The 20,230-nt window shown below is 40.9% G+C and overlaps 3 protein-coding genes across 3 annotated transcripts; all 3 read left to right on the top strand.

Annotated features, from left to right (window-relative positions):
• The first annotated feature begins 1,400 nt into the window (after positions 1 to 1,400).
• Positions 1,401 to 2,518, top strand: LOC149948544 (uncharacterized). Its single transcript, XM_090171106.1, has 2 exons — positions 1,401 to 1,562; positions 1,703 to 2,518. Exons 1-2 carry the CDS (start codon positions 1,401 to 1,403, stop codon positions 2,516 to 2,518), a joined length of 978 nt encoding a protein of 325 aa, XP_090027232.1.
• Positions 2,519 to 2,920: 402 nt separating this feature from the next.
• LOC149948543 (uncharacterized) lies at positions 2,921 to 5,233 on the top strand. Its single transcript, XM_090171105.1, has one exon. It carries the CDS (start codon positions 2,921 to 2,923, stop codon positions 5,231 to 5,233), a length of 2,313 nt encoding a protein of 770 aa, XP_090027231.1.
• A 99-nt stretch (positions 5,234 to 5,332) lies between these two features.
• On the top strand, positions 5,333 to 8,050 carry LOC149948542 (uncharacterized). The gene is made up of 2 exons (XM_090171104.1): positions 5,333 to 6,342; positions 6,397 to 8,050. The coding sequence occupies exons 1-2, from the start codon at positions 5,333 to 5,335 to the stop codon at positions 8,048 to 8,050; spliced, it is 2,664 nt and encodes an 887-aa protein (XP_090027230.1).
• The last annotated feature ends 12,180 nt before the right edge of the window (positions 8,051 to 20,230 follow it).

The following is a 20,230-nucleotide window of genomic DNA, read 5'->3' as shown; positions in this document are numbered from 1 at the left end:
TCATGAAACCCTGTCCACATTGGGGCAAAGTTTTTAACGGTGACCAGGGGATTAGAGTCCATATTTCTAATTCTCACAAGGAGATCTCTCGTGCGATGGTGGCCGCCAATTCTCGGGCTTAAAAGGTAGTACCGTCTGATAAACCATATCCGAATAGCCGAATTGGAATTCAACTACCAAAAGATAACCCTAAAGTACCGGAAAACCCAAGACCAAACGATACAAGTAATCCATCTCAACAACGAAATAACCACGGGCAAATGATTGAAGTGCAACAACCTACACCTATTACGTTCCCAGAAATAGGTGATCTTGAGGAGCGCTGTTCACACCTCACATTAGACTTTGATGCTTCAGCGTTAGACTCGATTTGTCGCGTTCTTCAAGCGTTCCTGGCTTCAGTTATTGGTCGTCTGCCGGGACCAAAACACCCAGCGTCGAAATTCTAATGCAGCCCGGAAACGAAAAGAAGCAAAAGAAAAAGACAAGGGATATAGAAACTCTAAAAATCCGCTAAGGGACCGAAAGAAACGATGGAAAAAAGTCACGACGAATACAATTATGAAAAAGTACAATATGAATATTATAATCGACGACGAAAAGCCTGGAGAGCGGTCACAAAGAAAGAAGAGAACGTCACGTGCAAAGTTCCACTGTCTGAAATTCAAGCCCATTTCGAGAGTCTATTGTCTCAGCCGAATCCATCCGTCGGAGAATACTACGGTGAAGCGGTTAAATTATCTAACGAGTCTGAAGTCGACCAGCCATATACCGTAGAAGACATACTAGCACCTATGAAAGGTATAGCCATCGACACAGCTCCTGGACCGGATAGAGTGTTGATGAGATCAGTCAAGGAACGAATAGCGCCAAAGTCATTGCCAGGATCGCCACACTGATGGAACAGTGGTCTTATGTCCCATCTCCGTTCAAAGCCGCCAGAGCCATCTTAATTCATAAGGGCGGAGACGAAAACAACTTGAACAATTGGCGTTCCATAACGATATTCTCTATTATTAGAAGAATTATTGAAAGGGCAATCGACAAAAGAATTAGAACGCAGTTCCAACCTTGTGCCGCTCAGAGGGGTTTCGTACCAAACACCTGGAACGCACATAAATTCGTCACTGGTCAATGGTGTTCTAAGGCACACGAAAGCGAATGCGTCAGACTGTACTGTGGTTTTCCTGGACGTGGCAAAGGCTTTCGATAATATCGGACACTTGCACGTTGAAAAAAACCTCGAAGTTCTCCCTTTTTCAAAAAAGCAACGAAGTCTCCTTTCGTTACTTATTAAGGACAATGAAGTCCAATTAGAAGTGAATCGAATGAAAACAGGGAAAATCCAAATAAGAAATGGCGTGGCTCAAGGAGCGCCTCTCTCTCCATCGCTATTTAATATGGCTATTGACTTAATTCTGAAAGAATTAACGGAGGAAACAATGGCCAAGGCTTACGGGTACGAAATTGTGAAAGGAGAGAAACCGTTATCTGGATTGGGCTTTGCGGACGACACCACGGCAATTGCCAAAAACAAAGATTCCGCAGCGATTATGGTACAAGTAATAATTGACGGCCTGAGGGAAATCGGTCTGTCAGTGAACTGTAAGAAAAGTAAAGCAATAATTATCAGTAAAGGGCGCCTAGATTGTTCAGAAGATTTCTTAACATCTTTAAACGGATAATAATCCCTACTCTGAAGCACGAGGAACGGGTCAAGTACTTGGGAATCGATTTCAACGATGAAATTGTACTTGACAAATTTGATGTTCTAAATACCATCGCTGTGAACCTAGACCTGCTGGTGGCTAGCGCTCTCTTACAACCCAGTCAAAAATTTAATATCTTAAACGAATTCCTTTGGCCGTCGGTAGTCTATCCACTGCAAAATGCTCCGCTCAAGAATATGACCAACCAGTTTCTGAGTGACATCGACGTAAAACAAATAATTATGATTCCGAACGATAGTCCGGACACCATGATTTATTCCCCGATAAAGTTAAGAGGGCTTGGAATCATTTGCGCCTCTTGGGAGGCATACCTTCAACATTATAGCATCGTAATGAAATTAAACAAGGTCAACGATCCGGTCCTTCACGCGTGTCGTGACTTCGAACTGGAACGCGGTGATTGTTTGAGCAGATTAAACATTCAAACGGGTGCGACCGACACCGTTCTGTCTTCACAGAAGCTAAGGGACTTGCTTCGAAGGAATGCCTTTGAGGAATGGGCCAATTTACCGGGTAAGGGTCTCGGTGTAGCCCAGTACGCGGAATATCCACAAGCAAATTCTTGGATGACCACCGGGAAAGGTATTTCTTCATCTCAATGGACTTCAGCGATCAAAATGAACGCAAATTGCTGCTCCACTCGTGGTAAAAAGGGTCGATCGCAGGGCAGAACCTCATGCAGACATGCCAACTGCAGGAAGAAGGAAACATTATGTCACGTCCAACAAACGTTTCGGTGGCGTGTTATTAAATACCTGTTTGTTCTCAACAGATGCGTTTTTAGTTAATATAGTCATAATAGTACAGGGAATTCAAATGATTTTTCAGTCGGTCATTTGAGTTAAAGTCGGAACAGCTCTCCCGAAACTCACGTAGCGTCTTATACGATTCCGACATCTTATAATAACAGACGAAGACGCTACATTTTGGTGCCGAAACCCGGGACAAGAACCGTGGTACAAGTATATAGTTGACGACAAGATCAACAGTTGACGGCGACGAAATGGCAGAGCTTGCCGTAGCAAAGACGTTCCGGAAAGTTACTCGAGACAACGTAACGAAAATCATAAATAAGCTTAAATCATTACTACAAGATGGTGCATCACGCGACGAATTCGAAGACCAACTAGCCCTTCTTGAACAGAAAAAAAAAGGCCCTTCTTAAAGTCGACGAGAAAATAGCGGCGTTGATGACGACAGCTAGTGAGGGAGAAATTGAACTGGAAGCGAAGGAGTGCCACGAATGTCAGGACCAAATCATTCTTATCAAGATTAAGGTTCGGAGATCGCTAAAAGGACGAAGAACTGAGGTATCATCGAGCTCGGACGACGATTTGGATGCCACATCAGTCGACTCAACAGCAATTACAGCTTCGAGAAATCAGCCAAGACTTTCTACTCTCATCATCACCAAGTTCAGTGGAGAGATAACCGAGTGGCCTGGCTTCTGGTCTCAGTTTCAGTCGACGATTGGTGAAAGATCAACTTTAAATAAGGTAGAAAAGTTTAATTATCTACTTTCGTATTTGGAGGGAGAACCCAAAAGCGCTTTGGGAGGCATCAAGGCGTCGGCCGTAAACTACGATGTCGCTGTGAGAATATTAAGAGAAAGATACGAACGTAAAGACATGATCGTACACAAGCTCATGAAAAGACTTCACTCTATAGAGTCAGTGTATAATTGTAATGATTTGTCAGCTCTTAGAATGTTGTATGATACTTGTGAGTCTAATATTAGAAGTTTAATGGCGTTGGGAGTCGATATCGAAGCAAATGGAGTGTCCCTTTGTCCCATAATTCTCGGTCGACTGCCTGACGAGATTCGTTTAAAGTATAGCATGAAAAAGGGTAGAAATTCAGAGTGGGATATAAGCGAGGTAATGGCCTTTTTTCAAAAAGAAGTTGAAGGTAGAGAGACATGCGCTATGTTAACAGAAAGTGCCAAACCTACTCAAGTGAAGGAATTACGTAAACAGGCCACTGCGAAGAAGTTTTATAAAGAAAAACGCGAAGATGAAATCATCGCGAGTGCAACAGCGCTACAAACCAACGTATCACAACGAGGACCCTACTGCATTTTCTGTAAGAACAACACTCATTCCGCGATCAATTGCGCAAAAATGGACTTAGAAGACAAATTGAAGTTTTTGAAAGATTCGAACAGATGCTACATTTGCATGAAGGTGGGCCATCGAATGAAAAACTGTCGATCTGGGTTCCATCCTTGTAAAATTTGTAAACGAAGACACAACGTTGCAATATGCGAAGAGAACAAAGTGAACAAGAAGACACAATCGCAAACACAAATTAAAGGAGTTCAAGATGAAACGTCAGTTAAGGTGGTTTCTCTGATCGATTGCCAGAAAACGGTATTTCTACAAACTGCTAAAGCCACAGTAAAGGGCCCGAATAACAACGGAGAATCTCAGGTAGTAAGATGTCTGTTGGACACAGGAAGCCAAGCGTCTTTTATAAGAGAAGACGTGGCGCGAAGACTGAAACTGCCAGTGGTGGGGCAGCAAGTAATCGAAATCCAGAACTTCGGTAACGAAAACCCCACAAAATCAAATCGAAGAATCATTAGAGTGAATTTACAGAATGTGAAAGATTCAAGAGAAGTGATCGCTATAACGGCCATAGAAGTCCCATATTTATGTAACGCTCTTTCGCTCGTAAAATGTGAAGAAATTAAGGATCTCGTGGAATCGAAGGGATATCAACTGGCGGACGAGCCAAACGAAACGACACCTGCTCTATCAAGCATAGGTATTTTGATTGGAGCAGATTCCTACTATGAGGTAGTTACTGGAAAATTCGAGCGATTGACTAATTCGTTAGTTGCGATTGAAACGAAATTAGGATGGGCTATCCAAAGTCCCGCAACGTCAAATTTGATCGGTGTAAATACAAACCGAATTACTGTGATGAAAACAGGCCTCCACGAATCGGAAGTGGCCAAAACGTTGAAATCCTTTTGGGAAATTGAATCGCTAGGTATCAACAGCGATGAAAATCAAACTGGAAGTGAAGTCGAAATAATGAACAGGTTTAAAAATGAGATCATCTTCGAAGAAGGAAGATATGAAGTGAAATTTCCCTGGATTGTTGCTAAAGAAATTCTACCAGATAATAAATCGGTGGCCACCAGGCGAATGAGACATCTTCTGGAGCGATTTTCAAGAGATCCAGTATATTTTGAAGACTACCGGAAAATTGTTGAAGAACATATTCAGCTCGGCGTAGTCGAAGAGGTTTTACCAGGTGAAGGCACAAGTGAAGTCGGTACATATTACATGCCACATCACGGTGTTAAACGCGAAGCCAGTCCGACCACAAAATTAAGGGTCGTATTTGATGCATCGTCACACGTCAAGGGTTCACCGTCATTAAATAATTGCGTATCGAGCGGACCAAACTTAAATCCGGATCTGTTGAAGCTCATTATTCGTTTTCGAAGCCATCGAGTCGCCATCACTGCTGATATCGAAAAGGCATTTCTTTAGGTCGGCCTCTCTAAAGAAGATAGGAGCGCAGTGAGATTCTTATGGGTGAAAATCCACGAAGATGGAGGGTTTCGAAGAGACGATTTTCGAATACTTCAGATGACAAGAGTTCCATTCGGCGTTTCGGCCAGTCCGTTTCTGTTGGCAGCTACGATTAAAGTGCATATTGCAAAATACAAAGGTGATGAAACCGAAGTCGTTCGTTCACTAGTTGAAGATTTGTACGTGGACGACTATCTCTCTGGTGCGGAAAATGTCGAAGGCGCCTACGAATTGTCGAACGCAGTTTTGCAAATAATGAAAGAAGCTAATATGAACCTTCGAAAATGGAAATCAAACTCCAACGAATTACAGGAAAAATGGGGTAGTAAAGCGGCAGATTCGAACGAAAATACAAAAATCGAACACGAAACCAACGTCGAGCAGAAAATCTTAGGACTGCTATGGAACCCAGAAAGAGACAGTTTTTCGTTTGATCTATCCAAATTGGCAGAAATTTTACAAAATACTAAGGGAACGAAGCGCCACGTACTGAGTGCAGTTTCTCAAATATTTGATCCTCTCGGAATGTTAGCGCCGTACACGATACGCGCCAAATTACTGTTCCAAGAACTATGGGATCCTCCTTTTGAATGGGATCAACCACTACCAGAAAGTCTGAACAACAAGTTCCAAGCGTGGTGCCAAGAAGTAGCCACAATTCGAAAAATCCATCTTGATCGCTATTACTTCGGGGGAAGTAATGAAGGGGCCTGGAAAGAATTACACGTGTTTTGCGATGCCAGTCAAAAGGCGTATGGCAGTGTGGTGTATTTTCGTTATGAAACAAACACTGGAAGGGTGGGAACGTCATTTGTGACGTCAAAGGCAAGAGTGGCGCCAATGAAACAAAAATCATCTCTTCCTCGGTTGGAATTAATGGGTTGCTTGTTGGGATCTCGACTCGCAAAAAACGTAAAGGCCGCTTTGAAGATCGAAGAAATACCGGTTGTCTATTGGTCAGATTCTATGGTCGCGCTCTCATGGCTGAAGAAATCACCCAAAACTTGGAAACCGTTCGTACAAAATCGTGTAGCAGAAATTCAAAACATAACTAGGGCCAAGGAATGGTGATATTGTCCCGGTACAAATAATCCAGCGGACTATCTGAGTCGTGGATTAAGGGCGACTGAGTTAGTTGAAAGTGATAGATGGTGGAATGGTCCGAAGTGGATTTTAAAGGAAGAATTTACATGGCCTACAATTGAAGAAAAGAAAATTAAAGCAGATCCTATTGAAGAGATTGATTTTGAGAAGAGAAAGACAGTCCTCACGATTCACCGTGAAACAATTAATGGAATCCACAATATATTGCAGTTAAAAAGGTACAGCGATGTAAAAAAGGTGTTCAGAATAACTGCTTTCGTTCTACGATTTGTGAACAAAATCAGGAGGAGAGAAGTCAACTCGGGGCCCATCGGGGTTGATGAAATACGAGAAGTGGAACAAATATGGATTAAAAATGTTCAAATCTTGGAGTACGGATCAGAAATAGAATCTTTGAAAAGGGACCAAGCGATTCCCAAGGAATCTAATATCATGAAGCTACGACCGATTTTAAGGAATGGTCTGTTATGTGTCGGTGGACACCTCGAACAAGCTGATTTAAGTGAAGATGAAAAACACCCTATAATTCTTCCGTACAAACAAGACTTGTCGAAGTTGTTAATGATTAGAAGCCACATCGAAGTTCTTCATTCGGGAGTACAAAATACATTAACACAAGCGAGAGGTCGATATTGGTGTATTTGCGGTCGGCAATTGGCAAAATCTGTTGTCGAAGGGTGCATGCTTTGTAGGAGATTGAGATCCAAACCAGGTGAAGCCCCAACAGCTCCACTTCCCAGGGAGATAATCCAAGAGTCTCCACCTTTCGAAATAATTGGTTTAGATTTCGCCGGACCATTATTCGTTAAGATGAATAGAAATCTGGAGAAATGTTATATTTGTCTGTGTACTTGCTCAGTAACAAGAGCCATCCATTTGGAACTTGTGCCGTTACAAAATACTCATAAATTTTTATTGGCCTTTCGACGTATTATCGCCAGACGAGGAATACCTCGTATAGTCTATTCGGACAACGCGAGAACTTTTCGACGAGCTGAAGAGGATTTACGATTGCTATGGAAAAATATGAAGAGTACTGAAACTCAAGAGTTCTTTGCCAACAAGGGTATTCGATGGCGCTACATCGCTGAAAGAGCAGCGTGGTGGGGTGGATGGTGGGAAAGATTAGTTCGCTCTACAAAAACAACTTTAAGGAAAATTCTGGGTCGTGCAGCGTTAACGTATCAAGAATTGGAAACAAATCTCGCAGAAGCTGAAGCAATGATTAATTCTAGACCGATTACATACGTACCCAGTCATGCTGAAGAACCATCACCATTAACCCCTGCCCATTTTTTAACCGGAAAACGTTTAACGTGTCTACCGTCTCAGCGAGGTAGAGAAATAGAAATACCGAGAAATCAATTAGAAATGACCCGACGGGAGCGACATAGAAGTGCGCTTTTAGATAGGTTATGGAATCGGTGGAGGAAAGAATATCTACTTGAATTGCGCTCAGCGCATTACGACAGTGGAGTGCGAAAAGAATCGTCAATAAAGGAAAATGACGAAGTACTGGTACACGAAGAGAAATATCCCAAACACATGTGGAAATTGGGAGTGATAACTGAAACACAAAGGGGTCGCGATGGGAAAATTAGATCGTGTTTAGTCAGAGTCCCAAATGGAAACATTATAAGACGACCGATATCGCTCCGCTTTAGAAATTAATAATTAATGCGCTACGGTGTAAAAAAAAGAGTAAAATAATACTAATGTATAGCATTATTTTGGGGGGAGTGTTGAAAATTATCGCGCATTAAATAGTATAATTAGTTTTATTGGTATTATTGATTTTAAAAATGTAACGCTGTTAAAATTTATTATGTAAAAAGAGCAAAAACTGTTGGTATAGAAAAAATATATAATTTTAACACATGTATATTTATATCAAATAGTATTCGCGTATATATGTATAACAGAATATAGACCTATAACCAATGTAATATATATTGAAGGAAATTAACGGCGTCAGACGCGTGATTTGAAATTCACTCCTTTAAATCGCGCGCTCTTTCGAGCGCAAATAAAAAGAAAACCCAACGATCTTTAGATTTGAAATATAATTAGAGTTTGTAAGTTCCCGAAAAGTGGAGCTCCGTTTGCAATAACCGAAAAGTGTTATTAAATACCTGTTTGTTCTCAACAGATGCGTTTTTAGTTAATATAGTCATAATAGTACAGGGAATTCAAATGATTTTTCAGTCGGTCATTTGAGTTAAAGTCGGAACAGCTCTCCCGAAACTCACGTAGCGTCTTATACGATTCCGACATCTTATAATAACAGACGAAGACGCTACACACCGCCTCCGTCGTTCTTCGTGGGTGCAACCCTACTTTCACGTCGCTCGAAGACTCGCTCCTTCGTAGTCCGACGCTACAAAACGCCGACTCTTTCTACGCCTCTCTTCTGGCCAGCTGGTTTTCCTCGGGAGTCATCTACTCGACCTCCGTAGTTACGCTCGCGACTCTACGTACCTTACCACTCTTCGACTCACCATTTGTAAAGTCGGTCGGTGGTACTCCACTCGCAACCGCCGCGCACGGCGCCTTCGTAATTTCGGGCCGCGTTTGTATCGGTGACTTTCTTCACGGGCGCAGCCAGTCCTGGATTCCCGATTGCGATGTGTTCGGAGACTCGCGACCATCTCGTACTCAAATAGTGGCTCTTCGCGAAATACGCGCGGCTATCATCCGGTCCTTTCCAGGGGTGTTTAACTCTACCGGAATTTCTCGAACTTTTAATTTTGGAACTTTGACCTCTCACGCTTTCGTGTTTGAGACCCGCGCCGGTACCGCTATTACGCGTCTCTGTTTAAGTGACGACCAGTCAATGCGTTCAGTCTACCATGCCCTCGTGCGCAGAGAACAACCCGCCGTTCAACCTTTCAAGGTTGCTCCGTTATCTGTCGGGTACTCGCTAGGTACCGTTCGGCTAGAGCGTCGGCCGCTCTAGCCAACGACATTGTAAATTTCTTGTCGCGTTGGGACGTTCCTAAAATGGAACATCGCCCCTTTTCTTAATTTTGTGTTATCAGTAGCACTTACCACGTACTTTTGTTTTACCGTACTCGCTTTGTTTCCTTAATATAATATTGTAACTTTTTCTCCACCAGACCATGACGTGAAACTTCCTACACATGTTGTGTGTTTTTGTTCCGTGTTTTTATTGACCTTGTAACTTTGATTTTGTAATTTTGACGCCAATAAAGGCCCTGTTTAAAAAAAAAAAAAATCTCTCTCTCTCTCTCTCTCTCTCTCTCTCTATCTCTCTCTCTCTCTCTCTCTCTCTCTCTCTCTCTCTCTCTCTCTCTCTCTCTCTCTCTCTCGCAATCCGTGGCTCATACCATTCCTCTTTCTCTTGCGCCCCCCCTACTTTGCAACTTTCTAACGGACGGACGGACAAAACTTTCCCATAGAACTCGCTGCTAAGAGAGCTACGCTCAATAAATATATATAATATATAGTACTGGAAAGTAACACATATAAGTTATAGAATGCAACAATAAAATTATATATATAACGAATAAACATTTAAATTCCTAAATATTTTCACGACGCCACATATCTTTATTAGCCCCCCCCAGGTAACCAGAATGTGTTTAACTATATACAAGTTAAGAAAATTTCCACACAATCCAAGAGCTTCCTCTAAGGAGATCTCCGGGTTCCGCACGCGCCATTCAAAGATATCTTCATCGCTTTCACCAACCGGACAATGAAAGAGTACATGGACGATGTCTTCATAGGCATTCCCAGACAGCTTGCAGGCCGGTTCAAAACCAAACAACCGATGTTGCCTCTCTCCCGTCAGAAGGCAGCCCGTTCTAGCGTCGAACAGGAGGCCACTACACCAAGAACCACCATAACACGATTCGGTCTGTGGCTTCTGTTTCACTTGGTAGAACTTCAGACTATTCCTGCTTTTGACATCATTACGCCAACGCCTCTCCGCCGCTTCATGAACATCTCACACTACTACAGCAGCCCATTCTCTCTCGTTCGTCGCTGTATTCCGGGTCGTGCCATTGCCATAGACACGATCAAGCGGCGCCATACGCTTAAGTAGCCTGGTCTCAACTTCTTGAAGCCTCAGCGATCTAAAAACTATGCCAGGAAGCATGGACGCCGACATAAGTAACAGCCGTCCTAGGTATTTCAGCTTACTCGTAGCTTCACGTTCCATGCTGCTCCAACCCATTTCACCCTTAATTGCAGCCTTAGTTTCGAAAGGGCCCGCCGAAAGTGCAGCACGGCCAACTTCTCTCTGAGCATATTCAAAGGCTGTGATTGAGACCCGGGAATACGGTAGAACATCGTTTGCATACGTGATGGTGGGTACCGCCACAGCTTTCCACAAAGTCCTAGATACACTGTATTTGTTATATGAACCATCCGCCATATTCTTGACCACCCACCGTAGACGAGTAGCTTTAGCTACAAGCTTGCGCTCATGATTTTCCATATAGTTAGGCTTGGAACAGAATAGGACACCAAGATAACTATACTCTTCCACCACTTCCAAAGAGGCGTTTTGCAACGTAAAGGGGACCGGGCTAGCTTCCTTTGACGTACCAAACATCAAAACTTTTGATTTCTCTGGGCTAAACCTTAACGCCTTGGAATCAGCATAAGCAGAACATCTATCCAACAGCTCCTGTAAATCCGCCGCAGAATGTGCCAAAAGAAGAATGTCATCTGCAAACAGTAAGCAAGGGATCGACACTTTGCCAACAGAGGCACCATTATCCTTCTCCACCTTTTCGATCTTAGCGTCAACTCAAGACTCGGACAAACTCACCGCAACGCCATTGATATAAGGAATAAACAGTACGGGGGACAGTGGACAAACCGACACCACACCTCAACGCCTCAGTAGTAACACCTTGGGCTGTGTAGATATAAGAGATATCGGCGTACAGTTTTTGAATTTGGTGAACGACACTCGGGGCAAAGCCGAAGCCACGCAACGTTTTCCACAACTTATCATGATTGACACTGTCGTACGCCTTGTGAAGGTCAAGAAACGCAGAATATAGAGAGAGCCCCTGCTTCTGATAGAGTTCAACCAGCTGAGAAAGCAAAAACATATTGTGCGAAATCCTTCTAATTGGGGCAACGTCATCACTCACAGTATTAACTGGGCAACTCAACAACTCATTTTCCAAATCTTTGACATATTCAGACAGCCTACGAACCATTTTCGACTTACTAGTCAATAACTGACCATTCTTAGTGTTAAAACCAATTCATTACCAGCTTCCGCCCATTTTACTTCAGAGCCAAGTTGGATATTCAAAAAACCAAAATAAAGGGTGTTGTTTCCGTGTTGGTTCTGGCAACTATAACGTCCCCTCCTAACATTTCTACGCTGGTTTCTCTGGATAGGAGGCTCAGTGAAAATCTTCATATCAACAGAACAAACCGGAAGTGACGCACACGCTACCTCCTCAAAACAGTGGTTTTTATGGCCAGACTGTATATGACTAATATCTCCGTCAGTATGATAAACCCCTTCGCCACCATCCTCAATTTTAATATCATTTACACTATCAAGGTCAGAATGCCTTTTAAAAATAGATACACTTGAAAAACTATTTATAATTTTATTATTAATTACATTTGAAAACATGTTGTCTTTATTGACAATACTTGAGGTTTTATGCTCATAAACGCAATCTGTTGGAGCACAGGTAGGGTCATGAACTATTAGGCCTGATTCCCCACCTTCAGGCCCGACCGTTGGTTTTTTGGCTCAGAACCATCAGAATTTGCATTGGAAGTTTGTGAGCTCAAATTGAATCTCCTTCGTCGCATTGTAAAGCCATGTAACCTTGCCATCAGTCTCTGTTCAAACGTACGATCAGGGGCTAAAGTGACTTTCCGATACTGTGGAACCTGACTATCTCTCAACATAGTAGCCGCTTGAAGAATAATTTGTCGATTTTCCGCACTGTCAAAGCAGATAAGGATTGGTTGTTCCTTTTTCTCGTTTCGCCTCCCAAATCGTGCACATGCGGAAGTGACCGAAAAAGTCAAAGACTCCTCTAATGCAAGGTTTTTACGCAGCTAATTTTCAGCGCCTTGCGGCGTATCCAAATCATCAAACTCCACCCCAAACGCCATCAAATTCTCCCCAGGAGCTCACTTGACTTCTCACCGTCCACCGATTTCTCCTCCAGTCTCAATTTAAGAGATTCTACCTGCCCACATAGAGTTTTGACAGTTTCCCTCAATTTTTCAGTTTCCTCCCTCTGTACTTCAACCTTCTCTGGAGTGAAATTCAAACTCAACTGGTCAACCATTACTTGAACATGGTCAACTTGAGTCTTAATGGCCGTAGTGTTCTTCTCTTGCTCCAATTGTTTCTTTTCAATATTATCACATCTCTTCGTATTTATTTGCTGTCTATGGTCCAACTCCCTCAAAAGAGAACTCTTCATTGATATTAAACTGTTTTCAAAGGAAGTAAACCTATTTCCTATAAGGTTATCGATCTTAGTTAGGAAACTATTCATCTCAAATACATCTAGGCAATTGGACTGTTGCAAACACATTTTATTCAGTACTGCCGATGCACCACTTTTGACTAAACTGCTATTAGCATCACCTAAACCTTCAGTTTTTGACTCTTCTTTTCCCATTTGCCCCTCTTTTGAGACGCATGTCACACAGACAAACGTAGCTTTGGTAACATCTAGTTGGCCATTACCTGGAACCACCGGTGGGGGGTGTAGGCTTGGGTCTTTGGTTCCAGAACATGGAGAATGCGGGTTAAGGGGGATAAACTCAACATGAACGCGCCCAGCAAAATCCCCAAAAAAAGAGTGTATAGTATCGCTAGAATGACAATTTCAATCTGCCTTCCGCGAAACAAATTTTTCAAAATTGAGAACCCTATCATTTGCCGGTGTCACCATCCGCTGTTAGTTAATATATAGTTCACGCTGCTGCAGCGTGAACTATATATTATACAATTGAATTAATAGTACTAATGTACTTTGAAAGTGATAGATGGCGCCACCCGTATAATGATAGAGTTGGCGTCTGAGTGAGCCGACTCGAAATTTCAGAATTTGTTTCACGAAACCACGACTCCCGAACGGGGCCTATGTCATTCTAGTGGTAATATTCCCAATTCAATGGTTTTCCCGCTCATTTGAGTCATTTGTTAAAACACTAGTAGTTAAAACCATGGTTCCATCAGAGTCAATGTCCAAGCAACTTTTCTTCTTTTTCCGGCCATAAAAGTATTTACATACAGGGTGTCTTAATTTGATCGGCCCAGGCGTTTTTCTCAAAAACTATAGTTGCTAGAAATGTGTAATTATCAGGATATACTCTCTCGGGGAGGTAGGGCTCGTATTTTTCTGATCGTTTCAACCGGTAAATTCAGTTAACCATGATTAATCGGAAAACTTCCAGATAATTTAACGGTAAAATCTCGAGTTTGTTTATCAACTAATTATATAGTTTGAAAAAAAAAACATTATCTTGATCGCAATAAATTCACCGCCGCCTTACTTTCCCCGAATGTATTTTTTTATCATGAAGCCGATATGAACTTTTATTTAAATAAATTTGTACACACTTGTTTTTTTTAAGAGAAATAAGATCAAATTATAACTCTTCGAAATATTTACGAATTAAATATTTACCGAAAAAAATCAAATTGTTTTTTTCTGGAAATATAGACCATATTTCTTCGTTAATCAATCATATTTGTTGTTCCAGTTGTGATGTACCCCGAATAAAATGTAATAAAACACTAATGGAAAACTCGTATTAGTCTACCCATGGATAATAGTGAACTACTTTAACTATTTTTTATAATAAAAACCATGGTTTAGCAAATAATATAACTATGTTTTCATCTGGTGCTGCTAGTATCTTACACTTAATTCCGAAAAGGATGGATAGATAAATCACGAAATAAACTGAAGTGTCAATGCTGACTAATGAAACGGTGAAATACATTTTATTTTAACAAAATGGATAAAGTTGGTCATAAAATTCCCTTTCTAATCTGGGTCGCGGAAGTCTACAGACATCTGGCCAGAGCGCAATATAACCTGTGTCGTTTGCGCAGTTTACTAAAATACGGGGCGACGTTTCAGTGAGATGGGCATTTTTGGTCCTCAATGCCCCCACAACGCGATTGAGTGACCAGTCCTTACAAGCACCCGGGTACAAGTATCGCACTTTCAATAATCAGCCTTTTCAGTTTACATAGAGCCACGTAGTGGCAAATGCAAGAAGCTCATAAACTGCTGGATTTTCTTAGCAGACGAAAATCCAGCATTTCATGAGCTTCTCGCATTTGCCACTATGTGGCTCTATGTAAACTGAAAAGGCTGATTACGTTTCTTTCTCCACTTCTGAAATAATATCCTTTTAGTAAGCTATGGAAATTTTACTTCCTTAATAGACAACATAAGTAAGGACTAGTAAACGTGTAGGGTGAATAAATATAGGAGTTATAGTCTTACAAGTTTACTCATTTTCTCCCAAGTTAATTTTTTCTACGCTTAACTTCCATAGTGTGCGTATAGATAATGTCAACAGTAGCAGACGTTGTCGTAGACAAATAAGTTACACGTAGAAAGGAGTTCTTCATAGTCCTTCAAAGAAAACAGGTGTCGGTTGCAAACAGCAAAGCTATACGATATACACTCAGTGGCGTAAATAGCGCCCCCGCAGACCTCGCGGCGCGGGGGGGCCCCCGAGAACTAGGGGGCCCCCAAACGTTTATGATTGAAATTGATGCTTTTTAAAAGGGCCCCGAGTCGTTTTTCAAGGGGGGCCCCGGAGTTCCTAGTTACGCTACTGTATACACTCCTAAAAGTTGCCGCTGGTTATTATTGTTATATTATTTATTAGCTTATATATGGGGCGCCAAACCGGAAAAACTAAATAACATTTCTAGGAATATTTTAACAATTCTAGGAATATTTTCAAACTTCTAGGAATATTTTCAAACTTCTAGGAATATTTTCAAACTCTAGAAATATTTTCAAACTCTAGGAATATTTTAAAATTACCTATCAATTTTAAAAATCCTATATATTTTAAAGCGTTTCCTAGTTATTTTAAGAGAGACGTTTCCTACATATTTTACGGACATAATATATTTTTCGGCAAAACGCGGGAGAGAAAGCAGCGCTTGTAGTTTCCAATCGGAGAGTTGAGTGTGAACACTGTAAAGGCTAGCTATGATGGGATGGTACTTGTACCGTTGATGGAGTGGTACTTGTACCGTTGACCATAAATTTTCTTGAGGCGAGAACACGTAGAGCTCAAGCATCCGAGTTCAATTAGGAATTAGGAGACCAGGTTTTCCAGAGGATACCCGTAAATCAGATCGCTTATTGAAGGATGCAGATTCGGACACTAGATCTTTCAGTGGAGGCTTATCATCAACGGTACAAGTACCTCTCCATCAACGGTACAAGAACCATCCCTGCAATGTAACAAGTACCATCCCATCAATGGTACAAGTACCATCCCATCAATGGTACAAGTACCATCCCATCAACGGTACAAGAACCATCCCATCAACGGTACAAGAACCATCCCATCAATGGTACAAATACCATCCCATCAATGGTACAAGAATCATCCCATCAACGGTACAAGAACCATCCCATCAATGGTACAAGAACCATCCCATCAATGGTACAAGAACCATCCCATCAATGGTACAAGAACCATCCCATCAATGGTACAAGTACCATCCCATCAATGGTACAAGAACCACCCCATTAACGGTACAAGAACCATCCCATCAACGGTACAAGAGCCATCCCATCAGTGGTACAAGAACCATCCCATCAATGGTACAAGTACCATCCCATCAATGGTACAAGAACCACCCCATTAACGGTACAAGAACCATCCCATCAACGGTACAAGAACCATCCCATCAATGGTACAAGTACCATCCCATCAATGGTACAAGAACCAATCCATTAACGGTACAAGAACCATCCCATCAACGGTACAAGAACCATCCCATCAGTGGTACAAGAACCATCCCATCAATGGTACAAGTACCATCCCATCAATGGTACAAGAACCACCCCATTAACGGTACAAGAACCATCCCATCAACGGTACAAGAACCATCCCATCAATGGTACAAGTACCATCCCATCAATGGTACAAGAACCAATCCATTAACGGTACAAGAACCATCCCATCAACGGTACAAGAACCATCCCATCAATGGTACAAGAACCACCCCATTAACGGTACAAGAACCATCCCATTAACGGTACAAGAACCATCCCATAAATGGTACAAGAACCATCCCATCAATGGTACAAGTACCATCCCATCAATGGTACAAGTACCATCCCATCAATGGTACAAGAACCAATCCATTAACGGTACAAGAACCATCCCATCAACGGTACAAGAACCATCCCATCAATGGTACAAGTACCATCCCATCAATGGTACAAGAACCACCCCATTAACGGTACAAGAACCATCCCATCAACGGTACAAGAACCATCCCATCAATGGTACAAGTACCATCCCATCAATGGTACAAGAACCAATCCATTAACGGTACAAGAACCATCCCATCAACGGTACAAGAACCATCCCATCAATGGTACAAGAACCACCCCATTAACGGTACAAGAACCATCCCATTAACGGTACAAGAACCATGCCATAAATGGTACAAGAACCATCCCATCAATGGTACAAGTACCATCCCATCAATGGTACAAGTACCATCCCATCAATGGTACAAGAACCACCCCATTAACGGTACAAGAACCATCCCATCAACGGTACAAGAACCATCCCATCAACGGTACAAGAACCATCCCATCAATGGTACAAGTACCATCCCATCAATGGTACAAGAACCAATCCATTAACGGTACAAGAACCATCCCATCAACGGTACAAGAACCATCCCATCAATGGTACAAGTACCATCCCATCAATGGTACAAGAACCAATCCATTAACGGTACAAGAGCCATCCCATCAGTGGTACAAGAACCATCCCATCAATGGTACAAGTACCATCCCATCAATGGTACAAGAACCAATCCATTAACGGTACAAGAGCCATCCCATCAGTGGTACAAGAACCATCCCATCAATGGTACAAGAACCATCCCATCAACGGTACAAGAACCATCCCATCAATGGTACAAGTACCATCCCATCAATGGTACAAGAACCAATCCATTAACGGTACAAGAACCATCCCATCAACGGTACAAGAACCATCCCATCAACGGTACAAGAACCATCCCATCAATGGTACAAGAACCAATCCATTAACGGTACAAGAACCATCCCATCAACGGTACAAGAACCATCCCATCAACGGTACAAGAACCATCCCATCAATGGTACAAGAACCACCCCATTAACGGTACAAGAACCACCCCATTAACGGTACAAGTACCATCCCATCAATGGTACAAGAACCACCCCATTAACGGTACCAGAACCATCCCATCAACGGTACAAGTACCATCATAGTTCGCCTTTACAGTGTTCACACTCAACTCTCCGATTGGAAACTACAAGCGCTGCTTTCTGTCCCGCGTTTTGCCGAAAAATATTCTATGTCCGTAAAATATGTAGGAAACGTCTCTCTTAAAATAACTAGGAAACGCTTTAAAATATCTATAGAAAGTCTATTAAAATATATAGGATTCTTAAAATTGATAGAGTTTGAAAATATTCCTAGAGTTTGAAAATATTCCTAGAGTTTGAAAATATTCCTATACTAGAAGTGTTAAAATATTCCTAGAAGTGTTAAAATATTTCTAGAAATGTTATTTAGTTTTTTCCGGTTTGGCGCCCCATACGTTTCAGCCATGGTTAATCGCAACAATTAAACATGAAATATTTATTTCAACTACCTTGCGCATAAGTTTTAAAAATCGTTTTTTTTTAGTACGATAAGAAACCAAAAGTCTAAAGATTTTTTTTCCGGTAATTGATAAATATGAATTTTTTAAATATTACCAACTATAAATAATGAAAAACTCACGGAAGATAATCAAATAAAGTTTTGGCCAAAAAGTGATAGAATAATTTAATTTTTTGGTTGAAAAAAAACCTTAGGTGAATTTTAGATTATTGGATAATAGTTGAACTAAGAAAAAAACTATTGAACATATTTGCTAATAATTACATCAAAAGATAACTTTATTTAAAAAAATATACGTATTAATCAAATTATACGAATAAAATTGATCGAAAAATATTAACAACATTTTTATTCAAAGAAATAATTTTCGAAAAAATTCGTTTGTGTCTTAGTTACGGTTAAAAGTTTACCGACACCGAGCCCTACGGGGAGGACCCTTTTCTTTTAGAATTTTCAGAAAAATCGTGAATTTTTTCACCGTTTTGAAATTTTTATTTTTTGAACGATAGGTGGTAGACGAAAATTTTCAATCAACAAGTTGTAGAGCGTACTCGAAAACCATTAATGAAATTTGTTTGGTCAAAAACGGACAATTTTTCATTGAAATAATACGTCATAAAAAAAAAATAGTTGGTACTACCATATGTAACATAATCACTCATAAGTATGCCAGAAAAGCATTTTCGTTAATGAAACCTTGTTCACGGGATATGACGTAAATTACGTCACTTACAACTCCGTGACGAAATACGCGTCATCAACATTACTGATGGGAAACGGAAGTTAGTGAGAATTCCTCGCGCGTTTCTGGCTTTGCCCATGTCAAGTTTAGCTCGTGCCTCGCGATCACATGATTTCATTTCCATGGTAACCTTTTCACTAGCGCAAGGATTATAAGCATTTTTGCATTTTTGGGTCCGCTTAATGTATGTTCCGCGTGAAACAAGGTCTCATTGAATTTTTTTCAATGGAAATGTTATACAGAGGCATACTTATGAGTAATTATGTTACATATGGTACTACCCAAAAAGGTTTACGTCTCATGAAAAAGAAAGTTAGAGAAACCTATCTAATTTGAAATGATCGTTTGTAAAGATAAAAAAGGACTGTTTTTTAAGCCAAATCATTTAAAATAATTTTTTAGAGAAAATACAATTTACATAGAAGATACTCGGTTTTTACTCCCCTCTCCAAATTTATCTGGGAAGTAACTATTTCCGGTCGGTTGGTTAAACGGTTAGAATGCTAGCCAAAAAGTCATATTTAAGCCAATTAGAGACGCGTTTTTGCCATCATGAGAATTTTGCGTCAGATAAGAAATGCGTCGGCTCATTTTCGATAATATATTTTAAGGTAAAATATATAATGTTACTAAAACTAAGTATAAGAGAATAATATTATTATTATTATCATCCTCTTATGGTATAAATAATTAAAATTATGCGGAATATTTTTATATTACCGGGCAATTTTAAGGCTTCTCATGGAGGCAGAGTTAAAGGGGCTCCAAAGTTTGGTGGCAAAAAAAATTAAATTGAGCATGCTTTTCATCCCCCCCCCCCTCACTCGGCCTTGCAGAGGCGGGCAGAGTCAACCGTTAATTTCACACTTTACTGACTTTACACATTTTGCCACCGAACTTTGGAGCCCCTTTAATTCATTTCGTATAAAATTATCTTTCGGAAAATGATGAAAATTAATTCCTTTAGAACTAAACGTATTACTTTTGCAGTAATGTGTTTCCTTTTAACCAGATAACTTTTTTGGCGTGTTAAGGCTTAGCAAAAAAACCGATGTTATGTTCGAGAAAGGGTTCCAGCTTTCTAATATTTCAACAAGCACTACATAAATAGTAACTTATGAGTCCTGGCTGTCGGAAATATTACTTCTTGGCACTTTCTGGGAAGATGTTTTATTTAAGCGCCTATTACAGAATTCACGCGT

Source organism: Leiobunum rupestre, chromosome 4 (assembly GCF_980474605.1).
Source record: "Leiobunum rupestre chromosome 4, qqLeiRupe1.1.hap1, whole genome shotgun sequence".
Classification (NCBI taxonomy): Eukaryota; Metazoa; Arthropoda; class Arachnida; order Opiliones; family Sclerosomatidae; genus Leiobunum; species Leiobunum rupestre.
Note: the sequence above shows the minus strand (reverse complement) of the source record. Positions and strands in the feature narration are given on the sequence as shown.

Coding starts and splice junctions, on each gene's coding strand:
- LOC149948543 (XM_090171105.1), top strand. CDS start 2,921: ATGACGACAGCTAGTGAGGGAGAAATTGAACTGGAAGCGAAGGAGTGC.
- LOC149948542 (XM_090171104.1), top strand. CDS start 5,333: ATGACAAGAGTTCCATTCGGCGTTTCGGCCAGTCCGTTTCTGTTGGCA. Junction 6,343..6,396: donor ATAACTAGGGCCAAGGAATG/GTGATATTGTCC, acceptor TCGTGGATTAAG/GGCGACTGAGTTAGTTGAAA.
- LOC149948544 (XM_090171106.1), top strand. CDS start 1,401: ATGGCTATTGACTTAATTCTGAAAGAATTAACGGAGGAAACAATGGCC. Junction 1,563..1,702: donor CCGCAGCGATTATGGTACAA/GTAATAATTGAC, acceptor CCTACTCTGAAG/CACGAGGAACGGGTCAAGTA.